This window comes from Cygnus atratus, chromosome 1, assembly GCF_013377495.2.
Source record: "Cygnus atratus isolate AKBS03 ecotype Queensland, Australia chromosome 1, CAtr_DNAZoo_HiC_assembly, whole genome shotgun sequence".
NCBI lineage: Eukaryota > Metazoa > Chordata > Aves > Anseriformes > Anatidae > Cygnus > Cygnus atratus.
The window spans coordinates 51,231,379-51,248,475 of NC_066362.1; the positions used below are offsets into that span (position 1 = coordinate 51,231,379).

At 40.2% G+C, this 17,097-nt stretch overlaps 1 protein-coding gene across 1 annotated transcript in view; it reads left to right on the plus strand.

Annotated features, from left to right (window-relative positions):
- Positions 1 to 13,410: 13,410 nt before the first annotated feature.
- RASSF9 (Ras association domain family member 9) overlaps positions 13,411 to 17,097 on the plus strand; it is a 29,178-nt gene continuing 25,491 nt past the window's right edge. Inside the window, 1 exon segment of the mRNA XM_035551839.2 lies at positions 13,411 to 13,559. Within this exon segment, the coding sequence (XP_035407732.2) occupies positions 13,513 to 13,559 (47 nt within the window). The 5' untranslated portion in view covers positions 13,411 to 13,512.

The window sequence follows — 17,097 nt, forward strand, 5'->3', positions numbered from 1 at the left end:
TTCCACATCTGCAATCATGATCCATGTCATAACTGCATCAAGCCTTGGTTTAGTTATTCCTCTTTCACTCTCCCCCCTCTTCTCAACAGAAAGATGTTAGACTGGCAAAAGAACAGTTGTGCTGTTTCACTGCAGGTAAACTAGGGAATTCAGCTAGCACAGAGTGCTCACACCCCAGATTAACACAGTGATGTCAGCCATACCTTGTGCTGCAGACATGATCTCAGCTTCAAACCACCCCCTGGTGCATTGATTAGTGCTGCTGGAGCCATGTTTAATTGAGACCCAGAGGGGACTGTTTTCTAATCACTAGATGATGTAGCCCCAATCCTGCAGACACCTGCATACATGTCTAATTTTAAGATGAGTAGCATGACTCAAATGCTAAAACATAAGCTTGTCTGTATCTGTAAATTTCATGTATTCACAGTGAGGAACATGAACTGTTTATTTAAACAGTGAGGCCTGGATTGCACTTCTTGATTTTGGCGAGATACTTCTGAAATACTTCAAGCATTAACTGAACATATATTAACAGCACAACATTGAAAGTAGGTTTAAAGAGCATCATATCTACCTGGTGGTCCATTGTAATATTTCACAATGTTGGTTTATGGAAAGCTAAAATTTTTGAAAATTGTGAATAAAAATTTAGGGCAAAACAGCAAATTTCAGTTTCTTTTCCCTTTGTTTGTTATTGTTCCCAGCCTCCCCTGGATGAACAAGTGCTATACTTGTAGTTACTGGTAACTGATGACACAGATTGATAGCCTCTGTTAGGACCAACAAGCACAGCTTTGCAGAGATGTACCTGCAATGGTCTCACTCCATAGGGCCATACCTTTACAAGCAATGTAAGGTGTTAGAAGTAAATCTCTCTGTGCCTATTTCCATGAATATCATCAAAGGAAAAAGATTTGTTTATACAGAAAAGGTCCCTCTGCTGTGGGAACAGACATCTGAGTCTTAATGCAGAAAGAATAATGTTAGATAGCATCACTATAGAGCTAAGGGGGATGTAGAAAGTGTAAAGGAGTTCAAAAACTTAACGTCTGTGGCATTTTATCTGTGGCAGGTTTATACAGGTAGAGCAACTATAGGTAGTTCCTACTATCTGCAGTCCAAAGCTGCAACAGGAGAATGTGTATCATGGATAGAGGCCTCAGTCAAAATGCCAGATGCATTTGACTAACCCCTTCTATAGGTTTTCAACTGTACAACTCTTACTGACCTTAGTAGAGAACACAGGATAGCACTGACCAAGTTTACCACTATAAAAATCACCTCCGAAGTTTCTCAGAAGTAGAAACATTAGGGGTAATGATTTGGCCATTATTTACGTATATGTTTATAATGAGTATTTCAGATATAAAGCTGACTTCATCAGGTAGTCAGTGCTGGGTTATTCTGTATATTTTCTTTTAGGTGGAATAGGGCTTGCAGTTGTGTTTGGAAATGCTTGCAGTGTGCAGACACTAGCATCATCACAGCATAGAGGCCTAGTACCAGAGATAGATTCAATACATGGTTCTGACTATAATTTTCACTATGCAGGAGATAAGAGGAGAGGACACTTCTCTGCCATGAGTAACAGTACAACGGTGCTAGATGTCGTTCATGTTTGCAGCACTGAACTTGCACCTTTGCATATAAGCTTCAATGGTAGTAGGAGTTAATTATCTTAGCAACTTTGTGGATTTGGACCTGAGGGAATGCTAAGTCAAAAGCATCAATACCTCTTTATTAGATAAATATATTCCTTTTATAATGCTTGTCAGGACTTAGGATGCTAGCTGCCAGCAGGTTGGAGAAGAAGTCAATGGAGTTAATTCCTTTTATTCTCTAGAGGTGAGGTGTCTGGGCCTTGAGCAGTTTTCTTGCTGAAATAATATTTAATAAATTAGCTGGGGAAAATACACACTAAAGTGATCACAAATTCATTGAGTTCAGGATTCTGTCAGGAGGAAGCAGGGCAATAAGTAAGATCACAACTCTGGACTTTGGGAGAGCTAACTGGCCTCTTCAGGCATCTTCTTGGAAGAATCCCGTGAGAACTGACCATAGAAGAAAGCAAGCTGGTTAATATTCAGGGATCACTTTTTCCAGACTCAAGAACAGTGCATCCCTATGAGCAAGAAATCAAGCAGAGGGAGCAGGATATCTGCATGGATAAAAAAAGGAACTCCTGAAAAAACGCAGACATAAGCAGCAGTTGTACAGGAGGTGGAAGCAGGGACAGGCTACTTGGGATGAACATAGGGATGTTGTCAGAGCAAGCAGAAATGCAAGGAGAACAGACAAGCCCATTTGGAATTAAATCTGGCTAGGGACATCAAGGACAACAAGAAAGGCTTCTTCAAATACATTAATAATAAAAGGAAATTTAGGGAAAATATGTGCCTGTTACTGAATGGGGCAGGGACCCTGCTGACAGAGGACACAGAGAAGGCAGAGTTACTGAATGCTTTCTTTGCTTCAGTCTTCACAGCCAACGCCAGCCCTCAGGAATCCCTGACCCAGGAGACGAGGGAGAAAATGAGAAAGGAATACTTTCATTTTGTTTAAGAGTATCAGTTAGAGATCATTTAGGGAAACTTGACATCCACAGGTTCATGGACCCTGGTGGGATACATTCATGAGTGCTGAGAGAGCTGGCAGATATAATTTCTAGGCCACTCTTGATCATTTTTGGAAGATCATGGTGATCAGGAGGGGAGCTTGAGTACTGGAAGAAAGTGCCACACCAGTCTTCAAAAAGGGCAAGAAGGAGGACCCAGAGAACTGCGGACCAGTTGGCCTCACTTCAGTCCCTGGAAAGCTGATAGAATAGCTCATTCTGAAGGCCATCTCTAAGCACGTGGAAGACAAGAAGGTAATCAGGAGTAGTCAGCATGGATTCACCAAAGGGAAATTGTGCTCAACCAACCAGATTGCTTTCTATGATGGAAAAATGAGCTAAATAGATAAGGGGAGAGCATTGGATTATGTCAACCTGGACTTCAGCAAGCCTTTTGACATTGTCTCCCATGATATCCTCGTAGGCAAGATCAGGAAGTGCAGGCTGGATGAGTGGACAGTGAGATGCACTGAGAACTGGATGAATGGTGGATCTTAGAGTTTTGTGATCAGTGGCACACAGACTAGTTGGCAACCTGTAGCTCGTGGTGTCCCCCAGGGGTCAATACGGGGTCAGGTATGGTTTAAGTTATTCATCAGTGACCTGGATGAAGGGACAGAGTGCCTCCTCAGCAAGTTCACTGATGACACAAAACTCGGAGTAGTTGCTGAAACCCCAGAGTGCTATGCTGCCATTTAGAAGGATCTCCACAGGCTGGAGAGCTGGGCAGAGAGGACCCTATTGAATTTCAACAAAGGCAAGTACAGGGTCCTGCACCTGAGGAGGAATAACCTCATGCACCAGTACAGGCTGGGGGCTGACCTGTCAGGAAGTAGCTCTGTGGAGAAAGACCTGGGGGACAACAAGTTGACCACAAGACAGCAATGTGCTCTTGTTTCCGAGATGGTCAATGTTATCCTGGGTTGTATTAGGAAGAGCATCGCCAGCAGGTTGAGGGAGGTGATCCTTCCTCTCTACTCAGCTCTGGTGAGGCCTCACCTGGAGTATCTTGTCCAGTTCTGGGCTCACCAGTACAGGAGAGACATGGAGCTCCTGGAGCAAGTCCAGAGAAGGGCTACTAAAATGATTAAGGTCCTGGAACATCTCTCATATGAGGAAAGGCTGAGGGAGCTGGGCCTGTTCAGTCTGAAGAAGAGAAGGCTCAGGGGGATCTGATCAATGTGTTTGAATATCTGAAGGGTGGGTGTCAAGAGGATGCAGCTAAATTTTTCTCAGTGGTGGCCACCAATAGGAAAAGAGGTAATGGGCACAAAGTGAAACATGGGATATTCTGTCTGAACATAGGGAAAAACTTCTTTACTGTGAGGGTGACAGAGCACTCGAACAGGCTGACCAGAGAGGTTGTGGAGTCTCATTCCCTGAAGATATTCAAAAGCCATCTGCACACAATCCTGGGTGATACGCTGTACGAAACTTTGCTTGAGCAGGGAGGTTGGACTAGATGATCTCCCAAGGTCCCTTCCAACCTCAACCATTCTGTGATTCTGTGATTATGTGATCCTGTGATTCTGTGACTTTATACTTGACCAAGAAGCACAGAAGATTTCCACAGAAATGACTGTTTACAAGGAGACAAGTCTGCTCCATTATGAGGAATTCTACCCTGTTTCAATCCATGGTAACATCTTCAGGAAATGTATATCTTGACATACATATCTCTGCTAGGTAAATTCTTTCCTCCTGGGGCTTCTTTTGGTCTGTCAGATGCAAACATGAATCCCACATGGCTTTGTGCCATTTGAAAATCTTGGTATTAGCTGGTTTGCAATGCCATCTCTTAGTTTGAATTTAGGTCATAAACATTCAGACATGTCAAATCTTCCTAAACCTGTCTTTAGAGATCTATTTTCCTTATTGGATCTAATGCTAAATCTGTTAAAGAGCAAATATGGATTAAAGTTGTGAAGGTCTTAGATAGTTTTCTGTGTTATTAAATTAGAAATTGACCAAGCCCTAGAAAATACAATACGAGTTATTCTGCTCATTCCAGAGAGTAGTCTCAATAGAGTCTCTTCTTCCCTTCCCTTCCCTTCCCTTCCCTTCCCTTCCCTTCCCTTCCCTTCCCTTCCCTTCCCTTCCCTTCCCTTCCCTTCCCTTCCCTTCCCTTCCCTTCCCTTCCCTTCCCTTCCCTTCCCTTCCCTTCCCTTCCCTTCCCTTCCCTTCCCTTCCCTTCCCTTCCCTTCCCTTCCCTTCCCTTCCCTTCCCTTCCCTTCCCTTCCCTTCCTTTTTTTCTTTCCTAATTGGTCCTGTTTGTGTTACTTTATTTTAAACTTAACACCAGGTTGATTCTTAAGTTGATGTTTCATCTAATAAATCTGCTTTCTAGCTAGGATGAAAGTAAGAAATTCTTTTGGATGTGAATTTCTGACCAGACTCATAAATTTTCTTTTTTTTTTTTTTACCTCTTAAAGGAGAAAAACATGCTTTATTCACTGTCCCAGAGACCAGTCTCTACTAACACATTTGCAGTTGTTCATTTGTGTAAGAAGGCCTTGATCAGACAAAACTCCCATTGGCTTCAATGCAGAAGCTTAAAAAAAAACAACCCTATTAGTATGAATTTAGTTGTCTCCAAGTATTACATCATATGCAGATTCCAAATGTACTGAAAAATCTTTTTCTTTTCTTTTTTTTTCTTTTTATTTTTTTTTCCTTAGAAATTGAGTGAGAGAAAGATTTAGAAGCTGTTTTAGCCTAGAATTTTCATATGTTGTCTATTAGAAGCTTTCTTATTCTTCATGGTACACTAATTTCCTTTAAAAGTAATTCATGAACTGGCAGTGTGCCAGTATAGGATTGTGAAACAGCAGGTTTTTGCCACTGTGGAATTATCAATGATATTTTCAATTCTCCCCTAGATGATACAGGATTGGAAGGTGTAAATGTTTGTTTCTGTCCTGCATGAGAATAGACTACAAGGATGGATGTATTTTATTATTTAAGTATTTTCCATGTATGGCTGGTATCTAGCAAGGGAGAAAGCTTGTGTCTGACCCACATGTGAGCTGACATCTGGAGGAGATCTTTCTCCCTGTGCAGAGACAAGAACAGGCATGCTGGAAATGTACATCAGGAAAACAATATCAAGGATTTTGGTGTAAAGTTGAAAAGTGATAGGCTTAATGGGTGCAGGTACTGACAGGATTTCAGGAACTGTCATTAAAGAACATAACTCCGTCTGTAATGACTGAAGTAGTGTACACCTCCAGGGAGCATTTTTTTTTCAGATGTTTGTCTCTAAAAAATGTTTTCATTCAGCAGACAAGTGAACACTCAGAGGCTTGTTTCTTTCTGAAAAACGTTTTCAATTGCAAAGATCAGTTCTAAATACTGTAAAATTTACTTAAATTACCTAAAAATGAGTTTCTCTTTCTGATATCAAATAATGCCCCTGAGTTGAATAATGAAATAACTGCTACAGCTCAATTGAGTAATGTTTTTTAAATGTCACAAGAAAAAAAATGTATATGTATATATATATAACCCTAGAATATGTGTGTATTTGAGGAATCAAACCTGGCCATGATCGTGTCAAGATTTTATCTTCAATTCCACTGAGAATATTACACTCTGTTCAAAAAATAATAATAAAAGTAAATTAAATATAACATTCATACAAGGTAAATTATAGATAGTCAGGGCATGAGGATTCCTTACCTTTGAGATCAGGTGAATACATGGTCCTTGTCCTTCTTAAAGCATACATGGTTAAAAATCGGGGTGGAAGGAAGAGAGACGGTAAAGTTCGACAGACTGTGGTTTGAAAGCTTTTATTCTGTTGTGTAAAGACATATCTTGGGAGAATTCTTACTGTACTTAAACCTCAGAAAACCATTAAATATGAAATAAATGGGACATAACTGTTGCAGAACAAAAGGCATATAATTAATACTACCTTTATTAATCACATAGAGAAGTGCAAATTATATCATCATTAATGGAGGTTTAAAGTAAGGAGGCCTTCCCTCAGAGGGTGGTGAGGCACTGGAACAGGTTGTCCAGAGAGGTTGTGGATGTCCCATCCCTGGAGGTGTTCAAGATCAGGTTAGATGAGGTCCTGAGAAACCTGATCTAGTGGGTGGCATCCCTGCCCATGGCAGGGGGGTTGGAACTAGATGATCTTTAAGGTCCCTTCCAACATGAGCCATTCTATGACTATGACTGTCCTGAGAACCATTCTCATGGATTCTTCCCATATTCCTTTGCTTTATATATGTTTAAAGTCCTCCAAGCACTGAACGTAGTACTGTCTGTTGCTTATCTAAAAATCCTAGGCTCATCTTTTCTCATTTAGTGCTACAAAGAGTGTCATTGCCCATCATTGGATGTGGGCAGCATAATAATGAACCTTCTTTTTTTAGAACATGAGAGTATGCTGTAGTATGTTATGAAAATTTAACAAATATCTATTGAAAGAAAAAAATGCTATATAGAAAAATTTTATTTAGATACATTTATAACTCTATATCTGCATCCCCCCCCCAAAAAAAAAAGTATTTTTAGCATATATTTAAATAAGAAAAAATATTTTGTGTGTGTATATGTGTCTTTTCTCTTCAAAATGTAAACTCTTCCAGGAATAGGATTTTTATTTATTTTTTATTTTTATTTTTTGTATCTGATGTGTTTCCAACATACCTTTTGTGATGGATGCAATCTTAACTATGGCTCTGTGCTCAGATCCATTTTAGGCTTTCTGATAAGGCCTCTACATCATTTATCAACCCAGATATGGCAGTTTAGGATACAGTAGTTTACCAAAACTGCTCTATTTGAAGTAGATGACACAATAGTCAGAGCAACTACTAAGTCAGACACTTACATGCTTGAACCAAAGAATATAAGCACAAAACATTACTGTAGCATGCCATTTGAAGTGCTGTGAAAAGTAATTATATGATATGTTTCATAACATAAACTAAAAAAAAAAAAAAAAAGTAAAACAGAGTATTAGATGGATCATTTAGCCCTGCCTGATGTTTCCATGATTACCCTGCAGTTCTGGAGGAGTAGAGAATTTAATTCATGTCTCTTAGCACATTTTAATCAAAATTACAAAGTAAAGAAAAAGGATCTACAAGACTGGTGGAGAAAAGACACAAGGAAAAGAGTAATTGTTTTGTTACATCCAATCATTAATAGAAGAGCTGCTTTACTGTATCACACCAAATGCTTTGCTGGCATCACATCCTTCCTCTGATACTCATCCTGCACTGGCAGATGTTTAGGGAAGAGTGCAAAACCAAGTCAAATACAAGGTATTTTTTTTTACTACCCACATCAGGTAATCAGCAGTTTAAGTATTTTTTGAGCTGAAAGCTTGTTTAGACCATTATATTTAATAGTCCCTACAGTGGACAGAAAGAATTTCTTTCATATACCCTGATACTGATGACAAACATTTACACCATTACAGTAAAAGTGGAAACACATAAGGGAGGATAGTGTTGTAAATGGAAAAATGGTAAATCCAATCACAGGGCATTGTCTCAGTACCTAATGAAAGCAAGGACAGAAAGATTTGGGACTGGATTAGGAACGTGCTGACTGGAAGTCATGCAGAGACAAAGAATTTGTCTCCACATCTGGGGGGACTGAATGAGATATGGGATTAGGAGCACTTGGGGCTTGTAGAATATAAAAATAGTTCTGTATCTGAAATAACCTGCTTAGAGGGACAAACTGCCTGTTTTGCTTACTGCTGTATTACAGCGTAGGAAAATTCTTACATGGAAGTCCTCTACAAAGGTCACAGTGGCTGAGGTGAAGTTTCAACTGGATCCAATCTGCAACTCAATAGTAACCCAAAGGTTTCCTGTGCTTAGGGCTATGCCAATGGCTAGTGAACTGTAGGGGGGAAGGAGGGTAACAGAAAAAGAGGTTTGGGAAACAGCTGCACCAAGTCAATAAGTACCTAAGAACACAATGATTTTTGTGACTGCTAGTGACCATATAGTCCATGGTTTTGCCTAACCTCTTTTTGAATTTATTCATATTTTTGTTCTCCATGGCATTTTTAAGTCAGAGGGCAATTCTGTAATTTAATTAAAAATGCAAATTATTAAAAAATACATTTTAACCTTGCTGATTATTTCTTTCAGCACGCCCTTGTACTTACACTGTAATAAATCATTTTTTCTATTTTTTTCTCCATGATATACATGACCGTAGATTTCTCTCATCGTAATCAAATATTCACTATTTTTCAGATTTAAAAGTTTTAACTCTAATTATTTTCTCATTGTATATTAAGCTATTCTTTATCTAAAAGTTCTCTCTGCCATTTGCTGTCCCTGTCCCTTCATGGTGCTATATAATTTTTCATATGGGATACCAGGGGTATTCAAACTGTAGGCTCAGAATGAATGTTTATAGTAGCTTTTCAGCTTCATTCTGGATTCCTTTCTGAATAGTTGTTAACTGTCTCTCTCCTTTTCTTTCTACTTAAAAAAAAAAAGAAAAAGTTCAGCTGAGGTCATCAACATGACCTTTACCTGCCAGTTTATCATCACCCACCAGTCTTCTGAGCCCCTCTTGAAAATCCTCTCAAGGAAGCTTAACACCACAAATCCACAACCTCTCTGAAGATACATCACTCAGTTCTCAGTTTCCTATGTTTTAACCAGTTACAGTCCCAGCACTGAGCTTTCCTTCTTACCCTATTAGACTATTTACTCTCATGTTTTATACTCATAAACTTGGCTGCACTTAAAGCAGACAGAAATAGTTACGATGTTGTAAAATGATGTTGCTAGTGTACTAGGATCAGACTACGTATGGTGATGTAGAGCAAGGAACTGGTAATTTATCTTGTTTCAAAGGGAGCCTTTGCTGCCTCCACTGAGCTGCTCGCTGCTGCAGTCAGAATGAAATTACACAATGTGGCTGAGTCAATCCAGCTTTTCAGGGTTGCCCAGACTGTCCTCCTCCCACATCTCTTGGCTGCATGGTCCTTTTTCTCTCCTGCCAGTCCTGCCAATTGTTTGACACACCAATAAGCCAATTTAACTAGCTAGCCCAGAAAAAAAAAAAAAAGAAAGAAAGAAAAAGAAAAAAAGTTTATTCACTTTTCTGTGTCACATCAACTTTCCATCCATTTAAGAAGCCGAATGGTGTAAACACAAAGCCTGTTGACAACCAGACCTGGCACAAGGAAACGGTCGTGAGTCTGCCCAGTGGGAGAGGAAAGAGGACAGCAAGTCATTACATTAGATGAAGTCATTTAATGTGAATCCACTCTTAACATAGGGTTTCACTGAGCTGCCAAGCTGTCCTACCACACAGCCAAAGGGGGAGGTCTTGTGCCTTGCCCCTGTTTCTGATTCTTTTTTTCACTGTGTTTCCTCTCTTTCACTCTCTTAGTCCTGCTTCTGGTTCAACTCCTCCCTTGCACCAGCTTTGGAAATCACACCATCTGAATGGTCTTTTCTGATCCCGAGGTAAGCCAACTCACCTCACCAATCAGTCCAAAACAGATGGAGCAAACTTTTGTTGCTGGGTTGGAATTTGAGTGAGTTACCTGCTTACCAGGAGATCACATGAGACCCCAAACACTGTGTAAGATAGGTGCTGGAACCAAGCAGTAGGTATGAGGGAAGAAACGGAAGGGGAGAACAGTAGCACATCTGCTCCTTGTTGCATGCAAAAAGTTAATTTGGCTCTTTGCATTCTGTGAAATTATACCCATAGACTGCTATGGTTAAAGCTGGATTGCACATCTCTATGCTGCAGTATTTTTGTCAAAGGGATGGGCAAAATATTCCATGTGAGTTGCTTTGGAAGATGACAAAAGAAACATTTAAATTTATTAATCTTAACCTTTCTGATCAAGCACCAAATATTTGCATCCAGATTTATTATTCATCAAGCTTATCCAGGTGGGAAGTGATACTCTAAAATTTATAATTCCTTTTCTTTCTTCTTTAAATACCAGAGTGAACTGTTGACTAGTCTGTCTGATGATTTTAAGTTCAGTACATACACATTTTATGGAGCTTTTTTTTTTTAAAAAAAAAAAAAAAAGCAAACAAACAAACAGCAAGTCCTAGAAACTCTCTTGCATTCATTATTTCTTGTTGGGGGAAGATATTGTATAGAAGAATGATTTGGCTACGCCTAGCATCTCATGGGTGAAAAATGGGATATTACCAGCTATTTTGCATTTTAGGTTTTCACACGAACAGAGAATGACTAGAAGGTGATTGTGCTCAAAAGTTGACCTGTGGTTGTTTTTGGTGCCCCTATGGCATGCTGGGAAGGGCCCAGGTCTGGAATGTTGGCCTGATATTCTTGGAAGATCAGAGCTGGAGTTTAAAGAAAACTAAGCACATGTACATACAAATGCGGGTAGTTTGAGGCACTTTGGGAGTTTAAGGGCAAGCTAACTAAACTGTTGTGTCAACACTGCCTACAAAATTAACCTGTCCCTCTGACATGTTTTGCTACTATTTCCACTCTGTTGAGAATCTGGTTTATGTGCTGAAGAATGGAAGTTCATGTCCCTTCTATTGCATTTTCTTATGTTTCTGTATATTTGTTTGTATAAAGTCACTAAGTCCTTTTGCTGTCTATGATACATTTATTTTGGGTTCTATAGATTAATTGTATACCAAGTGAGACAGCATGTATTCTCTTCTTTATGGTTTACTAAATGTCTTCGGTCTTTTTTTTTTTTTTTTTCCAAACAGCAATGTTCTTTTTCTCAGGATTCTCTCCTTTATTGTTTTCTAAAACTTTATCATATACTCACTCACTGTTTTCCTGCTTTTGGTTAGCCTAATTGTGAAAGTGAATAGACTGAGAACCTTCTCTTCTCCCTCAGCTGTGGGGAAGATGTCTGCTTATTAGTATCGGAGTCTTTCTACAATTCTTTGCTTAGCTACATGAACATAGCATTGCGATTTACTTGCATAGAGGGATCCAGTTCCCACATTACATAAGTTTGGTTTAAAAGTATTTTGCATTTCATAGTAAAAGAAGAACAATTTACATCATATTTTCATATTTCAATAACTTAAAACTGTGAGGTGACTATTTATGAATAATAAAAACAGCTACATATATTGCTAGATTCCCATTTATTTTTGTAATTATGAGAAAAGTGAATATTATTCTGGAGATAATGCTATTTCATTTTGCCTCTGCTGATAAAAATAACTATTTGAATATTAATTGTTTTACAGGAAGTCTTACTGATTTGATTTTTATGCCAAGTATGCCTTGAACTTCTCTTAGGGACTGAAAAATTTCCACTATCTTTTAAATATGAGAAAATCTCCTCTTCGTGGCACATATAACCTGAGAAAGCAAAAGGAAAGACTTCTACAGACTTAATGGGTTTGGGCTTACGTTCATAATGCCAAAAACAGACTGCTTAAAATCTTCCCTGGCAGCAGGATGAGAAATCTGAAAGTTGTTTCATTTCTGCTTTCCTATTTTTGTGTTATTTGGATGATTACACCAACAAGGCTTTTAAGAGTCTCGAGTCACTCTCTTTGTAGTCACAGCTCAGAGAATTTAGAGGCGTGGGACTGAACTGAAAATATGTGGGGCATTCCCAGCACTGCCAGTAATAGGTAACCCATGGAATGGGCCTTTGCTTTGTTTTCTTCAGGCTGCAGTGACTATCTGGACTAAGGGAGGAAAAGGGAATTTAGAAAAAGTCTTTTTTTTTTTTTTTTTTTTCAGATAAGCACTCAGTCTTGTAGACTACTGTCCAGTCATACCCCACCCCTCCAAGTTAACAAAACAATTCCCTATTATGTTGCACATTCTGTAAGCCACATAAAGAATTTGCCCTTTAATATGTGGGGAGAGGAGAGGGAGAGGGAGAGGGAGAGGGAGAGGGAGTGCTGGAGCCTTCCTGTCCCAGGACCCTCAGCCACCAACCTTTGGGGTGCAATGCATCCTCTTTCCCATGCTCCATTCCAAATTGCTGGGGGGGGGGGGTAGTATTTTTCTTCTGAAACTTTAAAAAGTTTTCCCTTCTGAAACTTCACTACAAATCCCTCATTCCAATGGGGTTCCAACAGACAGGAACTGTAGTGTGTGTTCATTTCCCTCCTGCCAAAGCCAGCTCAAAAGAATAACACAAAAGGACCTGCAACATCCCAGTACGAGCTGAATCTTTTGTGTTGCTGCCTCTTTTGCTCTCTGCTAGGCCACGCTTACGAAGTTGACTAAGGTGCTTTTAGCCACACAAAGGTCTGCAAAGGCTGTCATGCAAACAGATAATTTACTTCAAAATCCAGGGAGGGCAGAGGGGCCACAGAGGTCTAGCTTTTTCCCTTCATCTTCCCATTACTTGTCCAACACCTTTTAAAGAGGTACTGCTCCTTGATTTGAAAGAAAGGTTATTATGTACTGAGAACTGGTGTGGCAACTGTTGCTTGCCCTTCATTAACGTCGGTGTTTAGCTGAACGACTTGACCTGAAGTGGCTGGAGCCTCCCGGGGAAAGTTTTCAATCCTTTTGTTGTGTGTTTTTGCAGAGTTCCCCTTCTCTCCCATTTGCTGGCTGGTGCCCTGAGGGTGACGAGGCTGAAAGTTTAGCAAGTTCTGAGCATAACTTCATATCACAAAAGCAAGTGTTCCACCCCCCCCCCCCCCCCCCGCACCCCCCAACCCCCCCTTTCTTTTTCCTGCTCCTAAACGCCTCCTTCAAGATTGCAGCTGGGCAGGACTCCAAAGGTGCAGCAGCAGCAGCAGCAACAAGCCGGAGTTCAAAGTTAGCAGTAAATTGCACAACTTCCAGCTCATCGCTACGTTCAGTGACTATTAACAAGCTGGAAGGAGCTCAGGGAAAAAAACAGGGGAGAAGGGAACACCCTCGAATTGTTTGGGGATCGCTGATGTTATGCTTCTGCCGCTGGAATCATGGCTCCCTTTGGAAGGAATTTATTAAAAACCCGGCATAAAAACAGGTAAAGTGCGTGCATACGCGGAGGGAAAGGCTCAGGGATGGATTTTACATTTTTTTTTTTTTTTTTTTGGTTCTGGGGGAAGGATGTGTTGCTCCGGTCCCACGCAGCTGCCGGGAGCTGTAACTTCGGGGCTCACCTGAGAGCGGGAGTCGGGCCGGAGGCACCAAGTCGGCGTGTGCGGGGGAAGGGGCCCTTGTTCCCAGTCTCCCCCCTCCTCCCCGACTCTTCCCCCTCTTGGCTCTGGCACATTTGATTTCTGGGCACTATTTCCATTGAGGGAAACATAGCTTTTCCTGACTTTGAACCTCTCCCGTGTTAACCAACGCGAACATCTGAAGCCCCCCGTGTTAACAAGGTAAGGCTCGGCCGGGGCTGGGAGGCGAGGCTGGCGGCCCTGCCGTGCGGATCCTGCCGGCGGTGAGGGTCGGGGCGACCTGGCGCCTCTCGCCCGCGCTGGGAAGAAACTCCCCGAGTTTCTCACGGGAGGGCTGCGGCGGGGCGAGCTGCGGGGCGCCGGGCTCCAGGCCCCTCCGCGTCTCGTTTTCCTTTCCCTCACTGGGGTGAAAGCTGCAGCCCCTAAGCACCAACCTCGTCACCTCGCTCGGCAGGAGAGCCAGTGTGGGCAAGGTGAAGGCTTTTTTTGTTAGCCTTTAGACTGAGCTGAACTCGAGTGCCTTTTTTTTTTTTTTTTTGCCCTTTTTTTTTTTCCTAGAAAAATGTCCTGGGTGACAGCTATGGTCTCTGGGTTGGCTCCTGCGAAGTTTCTTTAGAGGGACTTTGACCCTCACATTTTGCATACTTCTACATGCCACACTCATGAACTGTAAAAAGAAAAAAAATAGCGTAGAGCAGAGTTATATAATCATTTTAAGTGGTAGGATGCCACTAAAGTTTTTAAAGTTTGCTTGGAGTGAATATGCTAGTTTGGACACCATGGAATTTACAGTGGCTAAACCCATTTTAGATAAAATTGAACAGAAACAGCACTGAAATTTTGACTTGCTGAGAAACTCAAAACTCATTTGTAATCTCTTTGTTCTTCAAGTGATGCGTCTCCTTCAATCTTCATTCCATCTCTTCATTCTTCGACTGATGCTTCGACTGAAATTTAGGTCATATTTAAGAGTACATGGGGGTAAATCTTTTCCTATGAGAATATAATTGGGCCCTAAAAAGTCACATAAAAATATCTTGCTTTTTTTCTAAGGGCAAGTTTTAACTTTTGGATTTCCCATTCTATATACTGAAAGTTATTCTTGGGGTGGGATTACGTGAAAATATTAATACATTATACAGAACATAAATCAGAAAGGTTGTAGCAGTTGAGGTTCAAAAAGTAAGATACCATTTTAGAATTATTGATATCATAGGTTACTGCATAAACAAGTATATTTTGATAATAGGTCTAGAAACAGAAATATTTTGAAGCACTTCAAATTGGGATCCACTCTATGTTTGAAGATTTAGAAAGGTGGATGTGAACTTTGACATGAAATTGCTTTTACATAAACCTGAAAATTTGTTCCCATTAAAATAGAAAATTTGCTACTGCCATCAGTTACCTGAATAACTCTGTTAAATCACAAAGCATACTTCCATGCTGTTCAAGTGAATTTGTTTCTCTTTTGGACTTGTAAAATATCTTCAGACTAATTACCTTAATCTCACTGTGTTTGCTGATGTGACATTCTATTCCTCAGGAAAAGAAAGTCATAATCCAAAGCTTTTAAGAGGCAATAAAAATTAAAATACCAAAGGAACCATTACTGTGAACATCTAGTACTTTCTTCTCATTTCCTCATTTTCCCATTTTCCTCATTTTCCTCCCCCCCCAAAAAAAAAAAAAAAAGAAAAGGTGTGTGTGTGGAATGAATGCCTTTACTGGCAAAGAGATGTTGTGGCAGTATGAATAAGAAGGGTCTGAAAGTCTTGTGACTACAGAAAAGGTGGGAGCTGAGGGGGATTAAATCAAGAAAAAAGCAAAATACGTAATTCTTGAAACTATTTTCTATTCAAATATTTAATTTTTGGTGTATGTAAAGCTAACATATGATACTGAATATTGAGAGTGAAGCTTTGATTATGCAATTATTAATTGGATCCTGTAGTATGACTGAAGAACTGTGAAATAATTCTTTTTTCATTATAATATTATCTTTGCCAACTCATTTGAAACCTTGAAAAGGAAGTCAAGTGAGCTTAAAATCAAAAGCAGTAGTTGGGGAGTTAGAACCTGTGGCTCATTTTCTTGCCTTAGTTTGCATACCTGTACAGAGGAACCAAAAAGAGACACACATATATATGTATATATTTAATCTACTGACTTGTTTATTAGGTCTAGTGCTTGTCCATCACTTTGAGAAAATCAGTTGTAACAGAAAAAAAATGTTGCATAAAGAGGGAGTACAGGAGGAGCAAGTGCTCTTCTCCTGCCCTTCTTCCCATGTTGCTTTTTCTCTGAAAGTATGTAATGACCATTAACTACGTGCAAATATAACTGCTGGAGATAAACAAATGAGGAGTAATTCTCTGTTTACAGTAGGAGGACATAAAACTAAGTTAAATGGCTTAGTGAGGGCAGCAAAGGCAGTTTGAACAAGAGCCAGAAGGAAAATGGAGTTAGAGTCATTTGCTCAGATAACAAGATGACACCTCTATAATTAGTGCTCGTCTTGCAGCATTGCCTAGAGGTCCCAGTACAGGATCAGGGCCCTGTTTTGTAGTAGACTCTTCACATCCAGGTCATAAAATGTCAGTCTCTATCTCAAAGAACTCAGAGTTTAAAAAAGGGTTTACTCTAATTTTACCTGTATGTGTGAAGTATTTGAGCAGGAAACGGGGGATATTGGCTGTGATGTCATAAGCCTTTACAGAAAGAAACTGAGATTAAACCTCAGAGAAAGACAAAACCTGTGCTGAACTGTTTCCAGTATTTGGATGATCTGTTGGTGTTACTCTTTTTGGGTTGCTGAATTCTAGCTCAGTAGAGAGACAACACAAGTCCTCGGTTTAAGTCAGCCCTGATTTGATTTCAGAGGAGCAGCCACTAGGAAAGTGACGCCAGCATGTTTTTCTTGGCCAGAGGGTGATATCTTGATATTTTTTCCAAAAATTGTAAGTTTTTATGCTATTCTCCAACCTCCTATGACATCAAGAAATAATTATAGTCCCTAGAGCATGTGTGTGCTTGTCGGCATTGTCCCTTGGAGAACAATGCGCCCAAAAGGTAGCAAGGCTATGCCCCACCCACCTACAAATCCAACTCTGCTCAGTAGGGACAGCTGTATCCTCTAAGGCAATAAAGGAAAAGGGACAGTTTCCTGCAGGACTAGGCCTCAGTAACATGAATAAACCCAAGAGGATAAATTTTTATACAGAGCTCTTAAGAACACTACTCATTGGAAGTGTGTGATTTGAGGAAATGCTCAGCCAAAGGCTGAGGTACATAGTCTGAGTTCTTTGCAGATAAGGTCTAGTATTGATCTAACACATTACACTACACAGAGACAAAACAACCCTCTATCCAACTATGAGCAAC